The sequence below is a fragment of the Penicillium samsonianum genome (genome assembly GCF_028829775.1).
Source record: "Penicillium samsonianum strain IBT 33392 chromosome Unknown utg000001l_segment0_segment0, whole genome shotgun sequence".
NCBI classification, from domain to species: Eukaryota; Fungi; Ascomycota; class Eurotiomycetes; order Eurotiales; family Aspergillaceae; genus Penicillium; species Penicillium samsonianum.
Window position 1 is genome coordinate 4,063,687 of NW_026643259.1, and position 17,426 is coordinate 4,081,112.

General features: G+C 48.2%; 7 protein-coding genes across 7 annotated transcripts; 5 read left to right on the forward strand and 2 right to left on the reverse strand.

Annotated features, from left to right (window-relative positions):
• Positions 1–618: 618 nt before the first annotated feature.
• Positions 619–1,470, forward strand: N7471_001551 (uncharacterized protein). The gene is made up of 2 exons (XM_057274272.1): positions 619–1,004; positions 1,055–1,470. Exons 1-2 carry the CDS (start codon positions 855–857, stop codon positions 1,334–1,336), a joined length of 432 nt encoding a protein of 143 aa, XP_057142451.1. The 5' UTR covers positions 619–854; the 3' UTR covers positions 1,337–1,470.
• Positions 1,471–4,247: 2,777 nt separating this feature from the next.
• Positions 4,248–4,919, forward strand: N7471_001552 (putative IgE-binding protein; the record flags this gene model as incomplete). Its single annotated transcript, XM_057274273.1, has 2 exons — positions 4,248–4,490; positions 4,548–4,919. The coding sequence occupies 2 exons, from the start codon at positions 4,248–4,250 to the stop codon at positions 4,917–4,919; spliced, it is 615 nt and encodes a 204-aa protein (XP_057142452.1).
• A 1,381-nt stretch (positions 4,920–6,300) lies between these two features.
• Positions 6,301–7,920, reverse strand: N7471_001553 (malate synthase; the record flags this gene model as incomplete). The annotated part of the gene is made up of 1 exon (XM_057274274.1): positions 6,301–7,920. The coding sequence occupies one exon, from the start codon at positions 7,918–7,920 to the stop codon at positions 6,301–6,303; it is 1,620 nt and encodes a 539-aa protein (XP_057142453.1).
• A 972-nt stretch (positions 7,921–8,892) lies between these two features.
• Positions 8,893–10,604, reverse strand: N7471_001554 (glutamine synthetase family protein; the record flags this gene model as incomplete). The annotated part of the gene is made up of 5 exons (XM_057274275.1): positions 8,893–8,923; positions 8,981–9,670; positions 9,746–9,798; positions 9,852–10,108; positions 10,172–10,604. The coding sequence occupies 5 exons, from the start codon at positions 10,602–10,604 to the stop codon at positions 8,893–8,895; spliced, it is 1,464 nt and encodes a 487-aa protein (XP_057142454.1).
• A 462-nt stretch (positions 10,605–11,066) lies between these two features.
• Positions 11,067–12,090, forward strand: N7471_001555 (putative short-chain dehydrogenase/reductase family protein; the record flags this gene model as incomplete). Its single annotated transcript, XM_057274276.1, has 4 exons — positions 11,067–11,131; positions 11,205–11,744; positions 11,796–11,979; positions 12,034–12,090. 4 exons carry the CDS (start codon positions 11,067–11,069, stop codon positions 12,088–12,090), a joined length of 846 nt encoding a protein of 281 aa, XP_057142455.1.
• Positions 12,091–12,385: 295 nt separating this feature from the next.
• On the forward strand, positions 12,386–13,192 carry N7471_001556 (uncharacterized protein; the record flags this gene model as incomplete). The annotated part of the gene is made up of 3 exons (XM_057274277.1): positions 12,386–12,621; positions 12,687–12,718; positions 12,783–13,192. Coding segments are annotated over 3 exons (435 nt in total), but the record flags the coding sequence as incomplete, so codon positions are not given.
• A 671-nt stretch (positions 13,193–13,863) lies between these two features.
• N7471_001557 (Amino acid/polyamine transporter I) lies at positions 13,864–16,449 on the forward strand (the record flags this gene model as incomplete). Its single annotated transcript, XM_057274278.1, has 19 exons — positions 13,864–13,949; positions 14,003–14,036; positions 14,085–14,154; positions 14,213–14,285; positions 14,358–14,386; positions 14,499–14,563; positions 14,612–14,683; positions 14,733–14,847; positions 14,898–14,976; positions 15,030–15,064; positions 15,115–15,143; positions 15,197–15,229; positions 15,284–15,308; positions 15,369–15,570; positions 15,624–15,701; positions 15,751–15,879; positions 15,933–16,080; positions 16,133–16,211; positions 16,268–16,449. The coding sequence occupies 19 exons, from the start codon at positions 13,864–13,866 to the stop codon at positions 16,447–16,449; spliced, it is 1,563 nt and encodes a 520-aa protein (XP_057142457.1).
• Positions 16,450–17,426: the final 977 nt, after the last annotated feature.

Here is a 17,426-nt window from a genome sequence, read left to right on the forward strand (position 1 = left end):
GAACGCCGGTTCAGCTGCACAAGGGTCAATGAATAGATCTTCTAGAAGTGTTGCTTCTCAAGGACAGGACTGAGTGGCACTGCATGCCCCGGGGCTAATATTTGACGGTCTTATCCAGATGTTAAAAATGGAGAACAGCACTGATACCAGTGGCGGTACTCCGTACTTCCCAACAATAAACAAACATGCAAGTTATTCCGCTTTGTTTTTCTGTCCATTTTATGTATTTCATCAAGGGCAGGTACTTGTAACTCACACTATGACCAAATAAAACAGCTGCAGAGCTAAATCTTCCCAATGACAGTATGAGGCATATACCTCGCTTGCCCCGGTACTTCCAGGGCCACCACCGGCAAAAAGAACTCAAGGAATCAATGTGCATTCTATCCTGCGGCGTAACACCCCACAAAGGCGCTGCCTTTGAGGTGGTGCTTCATACTCCATACTAGCGCCAAGAACAAAAAAACTGAGACCGAAGAAGCGGGCTATTACCATTCGGACAGTTTTGGGTATTGTAGGCCAAGAGGGCTAAGCAGAGCTAAGCAAGCCCCAGTACAACATAGGGGCCAAAAGCCAAGCTTGGTGGGGTTGGAAAGTCTCGCGGTTTGCCAAGTGCTCCGAGCGGCATGTGTATACCGTTTTTGGCCTAATTCAACAACGTTGTATGCCGTCACGTATATTCACTACGTTAGGGGGCTTCGTTTTTGTTCCCTCAACGAAAAATTTGAAATATTTAAAGGGCAGTTATCCCTCCCTTTCAACATTTTATCATCACCAAGTCGCATTCTACCAAGAATATCTTATACAATCCCTATATCCCAACTCTACCACTCAACAACACCCCGCCATCCACAATGAAGTTTTCTCTCACTTCTCTTTGCGCCTTGACAAGCGTGCTGTCTCTCGGCACTGCGTCTGCGCAACCTCTTGAAAAAAGAAACAGCGTTACCCTCACAGCCTATTACGACAATCAAATTGTTGTAGGTGGTGGAGGTCCTGGACAGGTAAGCCAAGTCTCATATAATGACTAGTGAAAGGTCTAATTCTCTTGTAGGCCCCTTCCAGCCAGACGCGGACCTGGTTCGGCATCAGCGTTGATGGTGAAAAGGAAAGGTCGATCAAGGCAAATAGTATCTCCATGCAATGGCAGGTCATCCCATCTTCCAAGACCAAAACGCCTATGGATATAAGCTACAAGGCGAATTTCATGGTTGGCAGCTTCAAGGGTTGCACCGCCAGCTACAATGGGAAGGAGACTCGTGGCACTCCCCAAAAGGGAGATGGTCACAATCTCGGGCAGACCTCTGCTAAATGCGTTATGAAATTCAACCTCTAACGCAGATTATGCCCTGGGAAGTGTTGATATCTGTCACTAGATCACATTACTCCCCATATGCATGGATAGTTTATTCTCTTCCTTCCTGTCTCATAGTTAACCCATACAATATCATCGTATTGTACTGTCTGATACTCTTGCCTACCCTGTATATTCTAACAGGATATGAGCCCGGGGACTCGCTATTGATCTGATATCACAATCGGTCAATATCCTCGGATCTGTACGTAAAATACGACCCAGCAAAACTCTCGAGACCCGCGGTCTGGCAAGGGACAATCCACACCTCCACTAAGACTGGAGAATCACCTATTCAGGAAGTGTGAATAGCTTCAGGTTTGCAGGTCGTTGCTGTCGTTGAACCTGCCAGGGTGATAGAATATCCACGCAGAAATTTCTGCCAAAGGGCAAGGCTTTCACCTTAGGACCAACACGCTTCGCCAGGACCAACTTGAGCAGGCTCATATTCAGCTTGGAACATACAACTATCAGGTGGTATTTGCTTGCTTGCTAGCAACCCCGCTAACAGAGTTTTCCCGCAACAAGTCTCTCTTATCTGCACATCCTATAGATCTTGCATCTCCGCATCACTCTTATTGATCTCTTTGATCATCTCTCTCGTCAATTCTTATTCCTTCATAGGAAAGGGAAGTTTCGGCACTGATATCTGCAAGATCTGAGTTTCCTTGCACGAAGAGTGACCCGCAGGCTCAGAGAAAAGCTACATATGTAGATAAGTGTGGATAATTATATGGCCCGAAAAGCTCAAGAAAAAGGTAAATTCTCAAGATGACAAGGAAAGTTGCAAGCCCAAGGTTAATCGGTTTCAACCATGCTATGGATCCTGGGGCCGGATATGATCCTAGGGACGTGAGTCTCACCAACGAGATAATAGATAATAAGCGTGATCTAAAAGGCGGACAATAATTGTGGGCAGCAAAAAGATGAGGTGATAAACTGGGCAAAGAATATAATGCAAAGACACTGCTTGGAGTGAGGCATGATATTGATAACGATAAAATTCAATGATTAATTGGTGTTGACGAAACATGCATCTTCAACAACGCTTTCCACACTATCAGTAGAATAAACAAGAATAGACACATATAGTGACACAAGACCTAAAGTGTCAACGGGCAAGGAAATATTTGTGGTTGGTGATTGGACAGTTGGTTATCCCAAAAGTCCGACTACAAAACGGCTGAAAAGCGTGATAAACCGATTAAATTGTTCACTATCTTTAAAAATATAATGAAAGAAGTAGACGGAGGTTTTAGTCGTGCAGCAAAATTAACTCGAAAAGAAATCCCCAGGTCCACATATTACGAAGTACATAGAGGTGAGATAAGTATATATCGGAAGATGGCGGCAGTGCTAGTAAGTTCCGAGGGAAGATGGCTATATTAATCCTATATCACATTGAACTATACATAGAAGTGCTCGATAGAATACTACCGCATCATATATCTTGTTGTAGAAGAATAATTAAAGTTGATGGCGTCAAACCAACTGCTACAACTATATAATTAGCCCGCAACCCAATTTTTAGGTGCATATTCCTAATTTGGGTACCGCTCATGCCTTGACCCTGTACTCCACTCACCGCCTTCCTATCACATATCACATACAATATAGCAAGACAGCAGGTACCTACGCTTTGTATACAAACCACTAATAAAACCAAGTCACTTGTGTTACATCTCGCTCTATCGTTAAGTCTAACTCCACCATCAACTCCATCGTCAATCCACCGTCAACTCTATCTTCGATTCTATCATAAACTACACTATCAGAGCAAGGAACCACCGCCGTATAAGCAATTCTTTATGATCAAAATGCAGGTTTTTTTTACTATGTAGACTGAAGTGGGCAGAATATATGGCATAAATATATGAAGTGGCATAACACATGGCATAATTCTAATTAGGAAAGCGGTACTGAAACTTCAGGCAAAAAGCCGGGGGGGGGGGGAAGGGGGGCGAGCATCCTAAGGGGGGTCGGGTCGTCTATATTAATACCCATAGTTTATATCATCTATATTAAGTCAAGAGGTTCGAGAACTTCCAAATTGAAATTGCAATATAACAGCTCACAATGTGCACCCAACAGATCACGCCAATCGACGGCACAAAATAATGATGTCAAGCACGATGTGCCCTGAGACAATGTGGATATCGTGGATCCCCATTTGGCGCAGCTAAGAGGTTGACTATCTTCTCTTGGTATTCCTTAGGGGCAAAATCTGTCGGAGTTCCGATAAGTCCTGACGATCTTTAATCACTTTTCAACTTTCATAACTTCTCTGAAACAGCTTCTTCGGGCTGTGCTATTAGGATCTTCAGAGTCCTACCGTGTGTGTTTTGGATCAATTGGGGTGCCATCTGCTAATTTATCTGCTTTTACATCAATTGACATAGTGAAGACGAATACAATGGCATAAACAACCGAAACAGGCAAATTGTGTGTGATCCTTCAAGTCCGATCTTCAGTGGATTCTGCAACCAAGTTAGACCCTGCCATGTTTCTGAATGCGAAATCCTCAACGGACCAAGTGGACAGTGGGTAGAAACATTCTATTCCGTTATATGTGACTTGTTTGTTGTCGCTGCTACCCAACTCGGCTTTCTTCCCATTTTGGGTCTCCCTGCTCGCTATACTCCCATCTCCGGAATGGGTTTACAATGTAGATAACACTTTTCGCACTTTCTTGATTCTTCAATTATTCGGTTCCACTGGACTTCAACGTCGATCATAACATTTCTCAGACATATCCACTAACTATGGAGTCGCCCAAGCACGTCCCCTCTCTGTGCCCATTTTATATATGACCCTGATAGATCCCCTCGAATCTTTTTTTCCCCATACATAAATCTCTCATCCTCAATATCAGTTACTCCCTCTCTCTCTCAAAATGAAGTTCTCCGCCCTTCTCGCCCTCGCCCCTCTTGTGGCTGCCATCCCCGGCTCCAAGCAGGCCAAGGAATCCGATGCTGCCTTCAGCGTCATCTCTGCTCACTCGGCTTCTCCCGTCCACCTGCTGCCTCTCAATGCCGGCGGCACCTACTTCTGGCTCGGTGGTAACGCCCACACCTATTCTCCCGTCCCCGGCGTTCCCGACACCAACCAAACCGTGATCGCCAATAGTCACTTCTTGGTTAGTTACCCATACATGTGTCATTTCAATGTTCCAGTTTACTAACTTTATATCCAGGACGTCGAGGTCCCCGGTGGCCAGGCCATCTACGTTGATAACAAGGGTGCTCTGCGCTTCACCTCTCCCCACTCCGCCTATGAGCCCGCTGGCTCCTCCGATGGTCCCTTCGCCTACACTCCCGGCAGCTCTTTCGGCCACTGGAGCTTCAAGGGCCAGGGTGCGTCTGGCTTCATGGCTTGCCCGACTACCAACGGTACCACTGGCTACCGCCGTTCCCGTCGGGGCGCTGCTGCCGCCCCTAAGTGGCAGGTCTATGCTGCCCTGAAGAACGCTACTGTCCCCTCTGGCAATGTCGGTGACTGCCTCGGCTTTGATGCTCTGGCTGTTGCCGTCAACACTACTACCCCTGTTGCTTGGGAGTACCTCTAAAGTGTTTAAACCTGTAGCTTGGCATTTGGATTGTACAGTATGATTGTTAACTGTGGTTCTGCGGAGGACGTGGGAGATCCACTTGAATACTTCTATCGTTGATCTTGTATTCTTTTGGCTATTTCATCTGAATCACCACGGTTATCCCCAATTTTACTAATTTTGGCTGTATTGAGTAAAATGGCGTGGTTCCAACCGACTTTCCTTAAGAGACACCACGGACATCCTCAATTTTACTGTTAAGACAACCTACATGAGAACTCTAGAGTGAAAATAAACAAATCCTATGACCAAGATGCTAAGGAATAGAGGGACAGCTGGACTGCGTTTTATTGATGTCGTAAACGCTGTTAGAAAAAAGGAAGGTTCCGACTGCCAAGTTTATGAGACTTCGAGGATATAAACCTAAGCCGGCAGAAAATAGAAGAAATGATTTGTGAATATCCGCTTGTTGGAAGAAACATTGAATGTCATCAATAAATGCCCCATTGCACATCTTGTAGATCCCAATTGTATATCGCATCATTGAAAAATTGCGAATCAAGTTCCAAAAACATGTCTTCCGACGACAAGTCGTAATTAGTATAGTCCTTACGTGTGCCGGGTTATCTATTTACCACGTATAGGGGGAAAGGGCCTCGGCCTCGGAGGTAGTGGTTATATCGAATATTATAGATATCACCGGTTATAAAGATTTAGGCTAGGGAAGGCGGAGCGCGACTCTTACCTAGGGTCCGGGGGCGGTCTTAGTAGGGCTATAGGCCAATAGGGGGATCAGGGTTTGGTTACTACTAGAAATTTTAGCCTAGTTCTGATAATAGTATTAAAGGGTAAAGTATCTCACTCTGGCATTGCAGCGACCTTGACTAGTTCAGATGGTAGGAGAGGGATGGTGAGAAAGGAAGAGAAGGAGAAAGGGACAAAGAGCTTGGAAGAAAGGTCTGCAGCACTGCCATGGTTCTTATTTTCTGGATTGGACCACTTTGTCACCAGATCTTGAAGCAGGGAGTACAGCGAGGGTTGCACAAATTCATCAAGTCGACGAAGGAGGATTTGGTTGGCGGCTCTTTCCAGAATGAAGTGTTTCATCCGATCCAAGTGTTGCAAAGATCCATACGCCTCATCTTAACCAGATTCCTCGGCCACAGAATCTTGGTCACCTTCCTCATCGAGGTTGGAATTTGTGCTATTACTAACAAAAGACTAATAATCCATCTAAATGGTACACTAGAAGGGTAATCGAAATAAAATAAATTTTATACAACTATGCTAACTGCAGATGGTAAATCAGGTAATGCAAATGGTAGATCAGGTCATATTCAAGTCAAGACCAGGCAAAAAAAACAAAGGGTATTCATCATCATAAAAATCACAGCCCCACTCAAAGCTTAGCAGCACTACCAGCAGAGGAGATCTCATTATACAGCAAGCTGGTCAAGAAATCAGCGTAAGCCTCACCAGTAACCTGGCCAGCAAAGTACCGAGCAGCAAGCTGGTACTTATTGCCCTTGCCACCCTTGGCCGCCAGGCTATCAGCCTGCTCCTGCAGCAGGCGCAGAGCAAATGCCTTATCCACGCGCTTGCCCTCGGCTGTGGTGACGTTGTGTCGGGTCCACTGCCACAGCTGGCTGCGGGAAACCTCGGCTGTGGCGGCATCCTCCATGAGGAAGTTGATGGGCACGCAGCCGACGCCGCGGAGCCAGCCTTCCATGTAGCTGAGGCCGATGTTCAGGTTCTTGCGGATGCCTTCCTCGGTGATCTTTCCGGGGACGTTGGTGTTGAGGAGGTCGTTGGCAGTGATGTTGACTTCCTCGCGGCGGACAAACAGCTGGTTGGGGGTGGGCATGTGTGTGTTGAAGACGTCAGAGGCAATAGCAGCCAGAGCAGGGTGAGCAACCCAGGTGCCGTCGTGGCCGGCGCGCACTTCACGCAGCTTGTCGGCGCGAACACTCTCCATGGCCTTGTCGTTGGCGGCGGGGTCATTCTTGATAGGGATCTGTGCAGCCATACCACCCATGGCGTGAACGCCACGACGGTGACAGGTCTTGATGAGGAGCTTCACGTAGGAATCCATGAAAGGCACGGTCATAGTGACGTCGGAGCGATCGGGGAGGACGAAGTTGGGGTGGTTGCGGAACTTCTTGATGAAGGAGAAGATGTAATCCCAGCGGCCGCAGTTGAGACCGGAGCTGTGATCGCGGAGCTCGTAGATGATCTCGTCCATCTCGAATGCGGCAGTGATGGTCTCAATCAGAACAGTTCCACGAATGGTACCGCGGGGCAGACCAATGTAGTCCTGGGACAGGTTGAAGACGTCGTTCCAGAGACGAGCCTCCAAGTGAGACTCCATCTTGGGGAGGTAGAAGTAAGGACCGAAACCGCGGGCGACCAGCTCCTTGGCATTGTGGAAGAAGTACAGACCGAAATCGAACAGACCACCGGAGATGGCCTCGCCGTTCACGGTGAAGTGCTTCTCATCCAGGTGCCAGCCACGAGCACGGGCAATCAGAGTAGGCAGGGTGCGGTCAGTCCGGAGCTTGTACTCCTTATCGCCCTGCTTGAAGTCGACCTGCCGGCGGATAGCATCGTACAGGTTGACCTGACCGTTCACCATGTTGTCCCAAGTCGGGGCGCTCGAATCCTCGAAATCAGCCATATAAGTCCAGACATCGGAGTTCAGCGCGTTCACCACCATCTTGCGGTCGGTGGGGCCAGTAATCTCAACACGGCGGTCCACGAGACCTGGAGCGGGAGGAGCACCCTTCCAGGCGTCATTCTCACGGATGTGCTTAGTCTGGGGGAGGAAGTCGAGAAGGTTGCCCTTATCAATCTCGGCTTGACGATCGATGCGGCGCTGGAGAAGAGCTTTGCGGGTGGGGTTGAAGGTGCGGTGCAACAGAGCCAAAAAGGCACATGCCTCCTTGGTCAGGATCTTGCGAGCATCGTTATTGATGGAGCCCAGGATAGCGACATCCTTGAGCTGTGTTTCGACGTGAGACATGATGTGTATGTGTATGGAATATGTAGAGATATGGGATGAATGATGGACTATGGGTATTCCATATACAGAATCAGTATCGAATTCAATTTTCAAGAGGAGAAGCTAGAAATAGAGGAAAAGGAATACTAATATTCTTCCTATATAGCCATCTGCCCGAGGGTATCAAATACGTCAGAGCCACCAAAGTTGCCGCGGTTGGTCCTGGACCCGCCCAATGATAAGCCGAAACCCCATTTGACCGTGTCTCTCAATCTGCCCGCAGATGCAAGCTGTTAAACCGTGACTTTCCCACGGGAAACGCTTCCTCTCGGCCGATATTCCCCGTTCCCCGTTCTTTTAAGCTTATATGTTCCTATACGCATCACTCCCAATAACGGCATGCGCCGCACACCGAGTCTTATCGAGCTATTCAATTCGGTCAACATCTTTGGGAAGACCTGAGAGATATATAGCTTGATTTTTATTCATGATGATAATGACCAATTCTTGAATCTAATATGTACCACTTTGAACAACACTCATTCCTGGCTTACCCCCCTGCTTCACCCGAAGGTGGCTGTAGAATACTATCCTCCTGCACCGGAAACCAATCAACCGCGGCAGTCTCTGATCATCCATATCTCGCAGGGTTCAAAAGAGTCATATCCGAAGCCGAGTTGTCCCGGCGGTATTCTGCGTCACCCTGTCTTCCTCGGCATGTGACCGCATGTGATGTTTTTCGGGAGCGAAATCGCCTCTACAACATACATGTACATACATCCCGAACTGGTAACTCGACAACCTCCGATCCAACGTTGAAAGTCATTTGGTATATATCTGAGGCAGTATCCCTGCTACTGTCGTGCCCCTACGCGCCCATATGCACCCATCTCTCAGGCCAATGTGAATATGTACAATTCTTCCCCCGATGCCTACCGAATCCTGCGTCTTTCTGTAAATCGGAGAATTAAACATGAAAAAGAAATGCGACATTTACACGGTCTCAATGTACCGCTTCATCTCCCTATGAAAATGTCAAGTCAGCATCCAAAGGGATATCGCAGTAGATGATATCACTTACCAATCAGTCACCGCCTCTTCCCACAAGCGCACCTCGTGTTCGCGAGTTCCGGCAAAGTGCTCAACGAATGAATCACCAAAGACTTCCCGTGCGACACTCTCCGGCCGCGTAAATGTAACGATCGCCTCTTTCAAGGACTTTGCCAGACGCACACCCTGATCACTAGCACCGCCCATATCCTCACCGCGGGCAAGAGGAGGCACGGGGATCTCGAGCTTCTTCTCAACTCCACGCCATCCCAATGCCAAGATCGCCGCCAGGACGAGATGCGCGTTGGTGTCCGCACCTGGCACGCGCACCTCGAACCGGGTCGCTTTCGGACTGGCTGTCGGTGGGGTGATCAGACGGATTGACGCGGCCCGGTGCTCCAGTCCCCAAGAGACCGTGACCGGCGCCCAGAAGTTCTCCACCAGGCGTTTGTAGGAATTGATCGTCGGGGCCAAGATCGGCATGATATCCGGCAGGCCGACGAGAAGGCCAGCTAGGAAGTGTCGGCCCAAGTCGGACAGATGAACGATATCGGGGTAGAGGGGGGATGGATCGGGGGTATCCCGAATGAAGGCATTCTTTCCGTCGGCCGTGACGAGCGAGATGTGCATGTGTCCGCTGTTCCCTGGCAGTCCTTGTCGGGGTTTGGCCATGAAGCATGGGGTAATGCCATGCTTGATTCCGAATGCTTTGACGACGTATCTATACGAACACCCTCGTTAGCAATGGCCCGTGATGAAAGAGCAACCTGAACTGCTGGCAAAGGAACAATCATACTTGAACAACCCCGCCTTATCAGCCATGTCCTTTGCTTCGCCAAATTGTAATGCCTATCACGATGTTTAGCCCCAATGCGACCCGTTCAGTCTCTCATCTAACTAACAGCTTCATAGACTCCTGGTCCACTTTCAGTATGCCATCCTTCAATATCGCATCGGAACTGCTCGCAGGCGTCGAAGATGCCATAGTAGTAATCTTGGTTGTGGAGGGGCCGAGTGATTGAATAACCAAACATGCCTTCTGTCACCGGTGGCAATGCATCGACTGGATTCGACTTGAGGAAGGCGGCTGTTGCAGATGCTCCTTGTTCGGGGGTGGCATGGTTGCCTGGCGTGCGAAATTGGTAGAATTCGTATTCCGCTGGGTAATATCAGTCTGATCAGCCATTGAATCACATAAACCCTGGTCTGCGGTCGGACATACCTCCTGCCATCGCCCGATACCCCGCCGCCTCAGCTTTAGCGGCCGCAGTCTTTATCAATCCTCGTGGGCAGGCGCACACTGGCTCGCGTGTGTCTGGATCCAAGAAGCTGATAAGGAAAAATGGTACATTGTTCTCCCAAGGAATGCGACGGAAACTGCGTAAATCCGGGACTGCGACAAGGTCGCGATATCCGTTCTCCTTGTTGCTGATGGCCAGCTCCTTATAATACGTCGCATCATGTTGATCCCAGCCGAAGATGACAGAGCAGAAGCCGAAGCCCTCGGTAATGATGGATAAGAACTTGTCTTTCTTCATGAGTTTGCCGCGCAAAATGCCATCCACGTCCACTCCTGCCACCTTCACTTTTGTATCATTCTGGAGAACCTCGGCGACATTCTCGGCTGTGACCTCAGGGTCCGCGGGGCTCGACATGATGGATCGGGGCCAAAGGGTGAGAGGAGGGGTATAGGGATCCAAAGTATTGGAGGGAACAATGGTAAGGGGAAGGGAGAGGAGGGAACAGAGCGATAAAAGTCACGTTTCAACAGACAAATCGGGCAAATCAAGTTCAGGGATTCCGGGCAAGTGGCCAGCGCACCTGGGCAGCTTGGAAGCTTATCAGCGAGATATCGGTGACGCCTTACCGCTTCGGGCCAACCCGTGGACATCGTCACCGCTTACCTAACGGTATCCACGCTGCCCCGCGTATACCTTCGGTGCAACACACTCGGTGATATTGACAACTCTCATATTGATTCAATTCTTCTCAGTTCATGTGAGTGACCTCATCTATAGCGTTTTCCATGCATATATCATACTGCCGGGATTTTGGCGGTTGAGTCATTGCTAACCTATATCCCATTTATACAAATAGAGCTCCAAGATAAGGTCATAATGGCTGCCACTACTCCCCAAGGACGTCTCCAAGGCAAGAATGCCATCATCACAGGTGCAGGCGGGTATGTCTATTGTTTTATCCCCGAAAAATATAATACCGTGATAAAAATCCTAACCGATTCTGGACTTGGATAGTGGCATCGGTCTCGAAACCAGTATTCTCTTCGCCCGCGAGGGTGCCAATGTCCTGATGGCCGATGTCTCCGAGCCCGCCCTCGCAAAGGCATTGGCCAAAGTGAAGGAAGTAGTTCCCACCGCCCGTCGAGTCGAGTCGATCCGATGTGATGTGTCCAAGGAGTCGGATGTGCAGGCAATGGTTGAGTCACAGGATAGCTGGGGAGGCACCGACGTGATCTTCAACAACGCTGGAATCATGCACGCCAACGACGCAGATGCCATCGATACCCCCGAGAAGATCTGGGACCTCACACACAACATCAATGTGAAGGGTGTCTGGTTCGGCAGCAAGCACGCTGTCCTCAGTCTGCGTCGTCACAAGAAGGCCCGTGGCAGTATCATCAACACAGCTAGTGTCGTCGCCTTGGTTGGCGCTGCTACTCCCCAACTCGCGTACACGGCGAGCAAGGGTGCGGTCCTGGCAATGACTCGGGAGTTGGCTATCGTTCATGCCCGTGAGGGATTCCGCTTCAACGCTCTGTGCCCCGCCCCCCTGAAGTAAGTTTTTTCCCACTGGATTTTTCTGAACATTAGCTAACGATAGTATAGCACCCCTCTTCTGCAAGACTGGCTGGGTGATGACCAGGCCAAGCGGTTCCGTCGGGAGGTGCACTTCCCCACCGGTCGCTTTGGTGAACCCATTGAGCAGGCTCACGCTGTGGTTTTCCTGGCCAGCGATGAGAGCAGCTTCGTGAATGGAACGGACTTTGTGGTCGATGGTGGAATGACCAAGGTAAGTGTGACGTGTAGGGTAATTTCCCCAGATTGCGCTAATGAATTATCCCAGGCTTATGTGACCCCGGAGGGTCCGGCAACCCCTGCGCCTCAGAACAATGGAAATTAAGGCACTTGCATGACCAGGTCTCAGGTCTCGGGTCTCAGGTCTCATATAATACTTCTGGGAAACCAAAGCAATTTTGGAATTAACAATATAAATTATAGAGAATATGTAGACTGAGGCGGGTTTAATCTTTTCCGAATGCGGACGACACACGACACGATGATTCACTTATGATTTCAATGTAACATGCTACCTACATGTAAAAATTAGAACACCACGCAATTATTGCAGGTTAGGTGAATGTGGGCTGATCACCTCAGGTTATAAAGACCTCGGGAGCGATCCTCGGAAGCGATCCTCGGACTTTTCACGTCATGATTCCCCGCATTCCGCTTCTTCCGTTAGGCCTTGGATTTACTTCATTTATTTGCTTTACCTCTTCACTTCAATACTCTTAAATATCCCAAACTACACTCTCCAAGAACATACTACAACATCCAAAATATATATCATGTCTCATTTCGCTCTCCCCGGTGCCAACAAACCATATGGAAACGCCCCAACTCCCAGCCTCAAGCCTCGGAATGGGCGGCTGTAAGTTGTGCCGCCCCCTTTTTTGGTCTTTCAGTACCACGATTCGCTGACTTTTTTCACTTTAGGCTTATTCCTCTAATGGCTACAATTGGTCTCGGTGTGTTTAGTCTCTGCGTATTCTTTTTATGTTGTAGGGACCATACTGACTCGCGCACGTGCAGGTTTTGGGGCATACAATTACTACGTCGAAGCCATGTCACGGCGGGAACTCTCTATGTTGGAGGAGCAGGAACGCCTGGCGCGAAACCAACAGTTGATGGACGCATACGGCGACAAGAATAGTCTGCACGATGTCCAGCACGCACTTGACACCTACAAGGTTCAATGAATATCGGATCCGTACTTCAAGATGCTGGTAGTCTTGATGTGGAGGATGGATTCTTCTGCTCGATTTGCGATTCGTGTTTGGATGGAGTTTCGAGGATTTGGGATTTGGGATTATTTGGGATTTGGTGGATTCCAAGGCACCACATGCCCTGAGAATAGGCATATCTTGGGGAGTTAATGCTGTATTAGCTTGATTGTGTACATTTATGGGTTTCAATTTGAAGCAGCTTTACAATCGCCAATATTGTTTCAGAATGTATGTTGTATATTGCATCTTTCCAAGCGCGACTGTCGCCTTGTATCGATATAGGGCTTTAGCGACTGTTGGTTGAACATTTCGCTCTCTGGTTATGGAAAAGACTGACTTCTAGGTGATGGATATATATTCCCGGGGCCACTCCGTATATATAACCTAATACTTCGCTATCTTAGACATATATGGGGTACTACATATCTGTTCGGGCCATTTAGCGTGGAAAACCCACTGTGGAGAGATGAAATGCAAGTTAGCACCTTAACGTTGACATCTAGAAATTGCATTCTACACCATGATACACTGTATTTCACCAAGCTCCCTCTATCGAGTGGAATATTTAATTAAAAGTCCCCTTTTCCCGTTATTTTTAATTGGTGTTAGCAAGACTATACGATGTTGGGCAAGTCCACGCGACCATCGACTAGCACCTTAGCGTATAAACACTCGTGATAAGCGTCTCAAGCCTCTAAGATAAGATACTTCGCAGCTGCACAGCTTCCCCGCATACAAAATAGACGACCCCCTATCGGAGCTTAACCACAAAGAGAACTCGTCTGGCAATGCCTTCCTGATGCGTTTGAATGGGGGAGATACTTAGATTGATCCTGTCCCCGGTTCTTGGATTTGTAAATATTCTCGTCTTTGAATCGTGATCCACTATGAAAGACGTTCCACTCCAAGGCGATGATGCCCGGTTGGCAGCCATGGGCCATCGGCCTGAACTCCAACGTAGTCATTCAACATGGTAAGGGAAATGCGCTAGCATATGCAAGGCATGATGCTGACGGGAATTTCTAGGTCAATGCTTGGGTTGGCCTTTGCCGTTCTTAATGTATGTCAGGCATGGATTGCGACCGGGGTATTTAGCTAACCAGACTAGTCGTGGACTGCGCTTTCGGCCAGCTTGTCGATTAGTCTTACATCTGGTGGCAGTACAAGTGTGATTTGGGGTATGTTCATTTAGGAAAATGCATGGTTTCTGAGATCTCGCTGACACGCAAATTCTAGGACTGGTTACTGCAGGATTCTGCAATCTTTGTATCGCATGTTCGCTGGCTGAATTTCTCTCGGCATATCCGACGTAAGCTCCGACATGTCTCCCGGCCCTTTTGATAGCTACACCAGACTGACTTTTTTTCTCCTTGTTTTGCAGAGCCGGTGGACAGTATCATTGGGTTGCAGGTATGTCACTATGTACCTACAAACACAATGACTTGAACCAACGCTAACTTTGATGCCAGCTAGTATGTTTCTCTCTGATACCTCGTCACAGTTCATACTAACCAATCGAAAGTTGCGTGGCCGAGCACAGTACCAATTCTATCATGGGTTACAGGCTGGATCAATGTGGCAGGCTGGGTAGGCAAGGCAACGATCCAATGTGGTTCCCAAACTTACAAATGCCAGATTGCCCTAGTTGCGACGAACTCCCTTCTTTCTAGTCAGCTTATTGTTGGCGTCATTTCCGTTCTTCACGAGGTGAGAAAACTCGCACATACTCTTACCGCAATACTAACGTGAGTTGCAGAGCTATGTCCCGCAACGCTGGCATCAATTTCTTATCTACATTGGATTGACCGTTGGCTCCTTCATCATCAATGCTTTCATGAACTCCATCTTGCCAGTCATTTACCGCGGTGCTTGTAGGTTACCCTCTTCTAGTCTGGCTCGTTCCATTGCTAACAATATCCAGTCATGTGGTCAATTGGAGGTTTTGTGATTGTGTCAATTACGTGTCTCGCATGCGCTGCTCCCAACTACAACTCAGCTTAGTATGAGCTCCACTAGTGATATCAAGTTTATGGGGGACTGCTGACACCCACAGCTTCGTGTTCTGCGACTTTGTCAATACAACAGGCTGTATGACTCCCCGATAATTCCATTATGATAGTTTTGCTAATTCAGCCTAGGGCCTGATGGAGTGGCATGGCTTCTAGGTGTATGTTTACTATGCTCACCATAAGACTGCAATGATATTAACAGATATTCCAGTTGCTTCAGGGAGGGCTTGGCGTGACTGCTTTTGTAGGTCATCATGCTCATTGCGATACCAAACCCAATCCAACTAACAATATCTAGGATGCGGTGGCGCACATGATCGAAGGTAAAGGATTACCCTGGGTCTCAGAAGATAGAGAGAGGGACTGACACATCACGTTTTTAGAGGTGCCAAACGCTGACATAGAGGGACCGAAAATCATGGTTACTTGTGTGGGTATCGGGGTGTTCACCGGTTCTATATTTTTGATAGTCCTTCTATTCGTTGCAGGAAACATGGAAAAGGTCGCAACCTCCGCAGCCGGTCCGCTTCTGCAGATCCTGATCGATGCGACCAAAAGCAATGCCGGGGGTATCTGCCTTTTGATGTATGTGGTGAAACGTTCCCTTATTGTGTTTCCACTCTGACGCGATGGTATAGGTTGCCTCTAGTCTGTTTGGTCTTTGCTATAATTAGCGTCATGACGACTAGCAGCCGAATGATCTTTGCTTTTGCAAGGTATTTGATCTTCTTTCCTGCATACAACGCATATACTCATTCTTCACAGAGATGGGGGTCTCCCTGCCTCCCGGTTCTTTGCAAAAGTTCACCCAACGCTTAAATTGCCCCTCAACGCACTCATTCTTAGTGTTGTTGTGGTGATCGCATTCGGATGCATCTTCCTAGGCTCTACAAGGTGAAATTTACAATCCGTGGGTGATCGTGCAAATGGTAACTAACAGAATTTAGTGCTTTCAACGCAATTATCTCAGCCTCAGTCGTTGCTCTTGATCTGTCTTATGGAATACCCATTGCCATCAACTGTCTTCAGGGGCGAAAATCGCTCCCAGAAAGAAAATGGAAATTGCCCAATGCACTTGGATGGTTCGTCGATTTGGTATGTTGCAGTTATGATTTGAATACAGTGGAACATCTCTGATCATTACTAGGTTGCTTTATCATATATCGCTTTGACTACCGTCCTGTTTGTCTTCCCTCCATCAAGCACGGTCACGGGAAGTAGTATGAGTGAGTTTACCTGTGGAGTTATCTATGACAGTTTGTTCACTAACCTACCTGTATAGATTACTGCATTGCAGCATTTGCTGTTATTATCATCATCTCCGTGTTCCAGTGGTTTGTGGATGGAAGCAAGAATTTCACCGGTCCTCGTGTTGACATCACTATCGATGCACTGGACACCGTGCCTACGAGAGAGGAGATCAAGCCCAGTATGCATGAAAAGGAACTTACTGGGCGGGGTTAGCTGGCCCGGTAGTGGTATAATGAGGATCATGCATTGCGTCTAGCAATTATTCGCCTGTGGGATAGGAGGTTAGCCATTGCAGTAGATGTCCACACTGTGGGTTGATATAGTATCTATCGTTCGAGAATTGCAGAGGGGTGGAACATCACTTTCTCTTTGCATGGCAGTGTCTCGCATCATTCATGTCATATAAAATTCCCTCTGATTCCATATTTCGAGATCATAGATCTTGCACTTTACCATATCTGGTTCCTACCCCTTTACATCCAGATGTCATATATCTGCGTACGTACATGACAAAAGGCAGCAATGCCTACGCGCTAAAACGGAAGGGGAAAGCCGAGAAGTGGCAGAGGAAATCCTAGAATGAATCTGCTAGTAGTTGAGCAGTGTCACTGTTGTCCAGACTTGTGTCTCAACCTGTCTTCTTTATCTTGCATCCTCATTCCCATGGTTTGGAAACTGAGTCGCTCGAGGCCCACAGTCACGCCCACTTCCCACTTCTGCTAATGATCCAGTGCCGGGCCGGGTATTCAGGAAGCAGGTGTTACGCCCTACCTAGGTATAGAATGAAAAATGCCGTGGTACAGCCCCACTCGTGTAGCTAAAATCCCTAACCCAGCCACACATCGATGTACACCCTTGTCATTAGATAATCTGGTGTCGTCAGACAAAAAAAGGTAGTGATATCCGAGTCCGTAGGGTGATAGATGCCTGATTCGTGCTGATGTAGATGACGGCCGTGACTGACAAAACTTTCTAGGCGAGATTCTAGGGATGTAATTTCTGGGGGCACATGCGATCAGGGGCACATGCGATCAGGGGCACATGCGATCAGGGGCACATGCGATCAGGGGCACATGCGATCAGGGGCACAACGTCAAAATTACCAAAAACAGACACAATGAGTTGTCGGACAATAGTCGGGAAACCCCCGTAAAGCCGAGATGCTCCGGCGAGCTTTCTGTTCCGAGCGC

What these genes read in the sequence shown, in the direction of transcription:
- N7471_001551 (XM_057274272.1), top strand. Translation starts at nt 855, where the DNA reads ATGAAGTTTTCTCTCACTTCTCTTTGCGCCTTGACAAGCGTGCTGTCT. An exon ending in GTGGTGGAGGTCCTGGACAG is followed by an intron (nt 1,005 to 1,054) that starts GTAAGCCAAGTC and finishes ATTCTCTTGTAG; the next exon opens with GCCCCTTCCAGCCAGACGCG.